The sequence below is a fragment of the Corvus brachyrhynchos genome, unplaced genomic scaffold, assembly GCF_000691975.1.
Source record: "Corvus brachyrhynchos isolate BGI_N302 unplaced genomic scaffold, ASM69197v1 scaffold277, whole genome shotgun sequence".
Lineage (NCBI taxonomy): Eukaryota > Metazoa > Chordata > Aves > Passeriformes > Corvidae > Corvus > Corvus brachyrhynchos.
Genome location: NW_008239113.1, coordinates 75,142 through 76,835, shown reverse-complemented (window position 1 = coordinate 76,835; position 1,694 = coordinate 75,142). Strand labels below are relative to the sequence as shown.

At 42.6% G+C, this 1,694-nt stretch overlaps 1 protein-coding gene across 1 annotated transcript in view; it reads left to right on the top strand.

The window, feature by feature from the left end:
• Nucleotides 1–799, top strand: part of MEX3C (mex-3 RNA binding family member C) — a 2,339-nt gene extending 1,540 nt beyond the window's left edge. The window contains exon 3 of the mRNA XM_008637996.1: nucleotides 2–799. Coding sequence (XP_008636218.1) covers nucleotides 2–799 — 798 coding nt within the window. The remainder of the gene's footprint in view (nucleotide 1) is intronic.
• Nucleotides 800–1,694: the final 895 nt, after the last annotated feature.

The window sequence follows — 1,694 nt, the reverse complement described above, 5'->3', positions numbered from 1 at the left end:
TACTGGGAACTACATCAAGCTGAATAAAGAGAATGATTTCCACTACAATGGTACAGATGTGAGCTTTGAAGGAGGCACTCTCAGGTCTGCATGGCTTGCTTCTAATCCTGTCCCTCCTAGCCACACCAAAATGATTTCTAATTATAGGAATGACAGCTCCAGCTCCTTGGGAAGTAGTTCCACAGATTCTTATTTTGGAAGCAATAGATTGGCTGACTTCAGCCCAACAAGTCCGTTCAGCACAGGCAGCTTTTGGTTTGGAGAAACATTGCCTTCAGTGGGCACGGAAGACCTCGCAGTTGACTCTCCTGTGTATGACTCCTTATCAATGCCTTCCCAAACCATTTGGACTCCTTTTGAACCTGTAAACCCTCTCCCTGGCTTTGGTAGTGATCCTGCTAGTAATGCCAAGCCCCAATTCCAAGGGAGCCAGCCATCTACTCCTTGCCTGTCGCCCACATTTCCAGAAAGCCTGGATCACCCGCTGGCTGGGAGAGTGAGTAGTGACCCACCTAGCACTGGCCACCAAGTAGGCCTTCCCATCTACATCCCTGCATTCTCCAATGGCACCGACAGCTATTCATCTTCCAATGGTGGCTCCACGTCCAGCTCACCCCCTGAGTCGAGACGGAAGCACGACTGTGTGATGTGCTTCGAGAGCCAAGTCATTGCGGCCCTGGTCCCCTGTGGTCACAATCTCTTCTGCCTGGAGTGTGCCAACAAAATCTGTGAAAAGGAAGTCCCATCATGTCCTGTTTGCCAGATGGCTGTTACTCAGGCAATTCAAATTCACTCTTAAATAGAGATATTATTATATGTGGACTTTTAAAGACTCTTAAAGGCATGGGTGTAATGGTACCCTCTAGTAAACTTTCTAATGAATTCTGTTGGACTTTCTTGAGATTAGGCTGAAGTTATTAATAAATTTTTACTTTCTCAAACAGCTACTATGGTAACACTAAACTTAAGTGGTCTCTGTCTGGTTCAGTGTAAGCAGATGGCATGTTTAGCAGAGATACATCTGGTGTAATGTTATGGCACAGTGAGGGAAAGTTTTCATAAATTACACAACTGAAAAAAACCACCACATTTCCCAGGCTTTTCTAAAGGATCTCTGTTAATTGTTTGGCTTCTGAGAGCTGGCAGCAATGAACCTTGTTGCCTAAATGCAAAAGTATTTGTCTGCTATGGAGGACGTGTGGTATTATCAATATATCAAACAACACTTCCAATGCTGTCTTCTACCAGTTTTGAGGAAATTTTTGCTTTGTGTGACAACTTATGCCTAATTCTCCAGCATTGCAAATATCTTTTAAAGCATAGTTTGATTTATTGAAACTGATTGTGTTATTGGCAGGTTCAGGTAATAAATGACAGTGAGGTGGGAAGAAAGAAGCTGCCAGATGCACCTCTATTTTTTCCTTGATAAGGGCAGTATGTCCAGAGGATCAGAAATGTCTCAATTTGTGAATTCCTACCCACTGCTTTTGTTAGTGTAATGTGGAAAAAGTCTGGCTGGCTTCATCCAGTTACAGTAAGGGCTTTGGGATGCACATACTTTGACTTAGAGTGGTGATGCTGACATTCTGTTCATTAGTCTGATCAAGCTGTTCTTTACCTTTTTAGAGAGTATACAGTTCAAAATGTGAATAATTTTTATGTTCAATTCATGTCTTACACATAAATATATATTT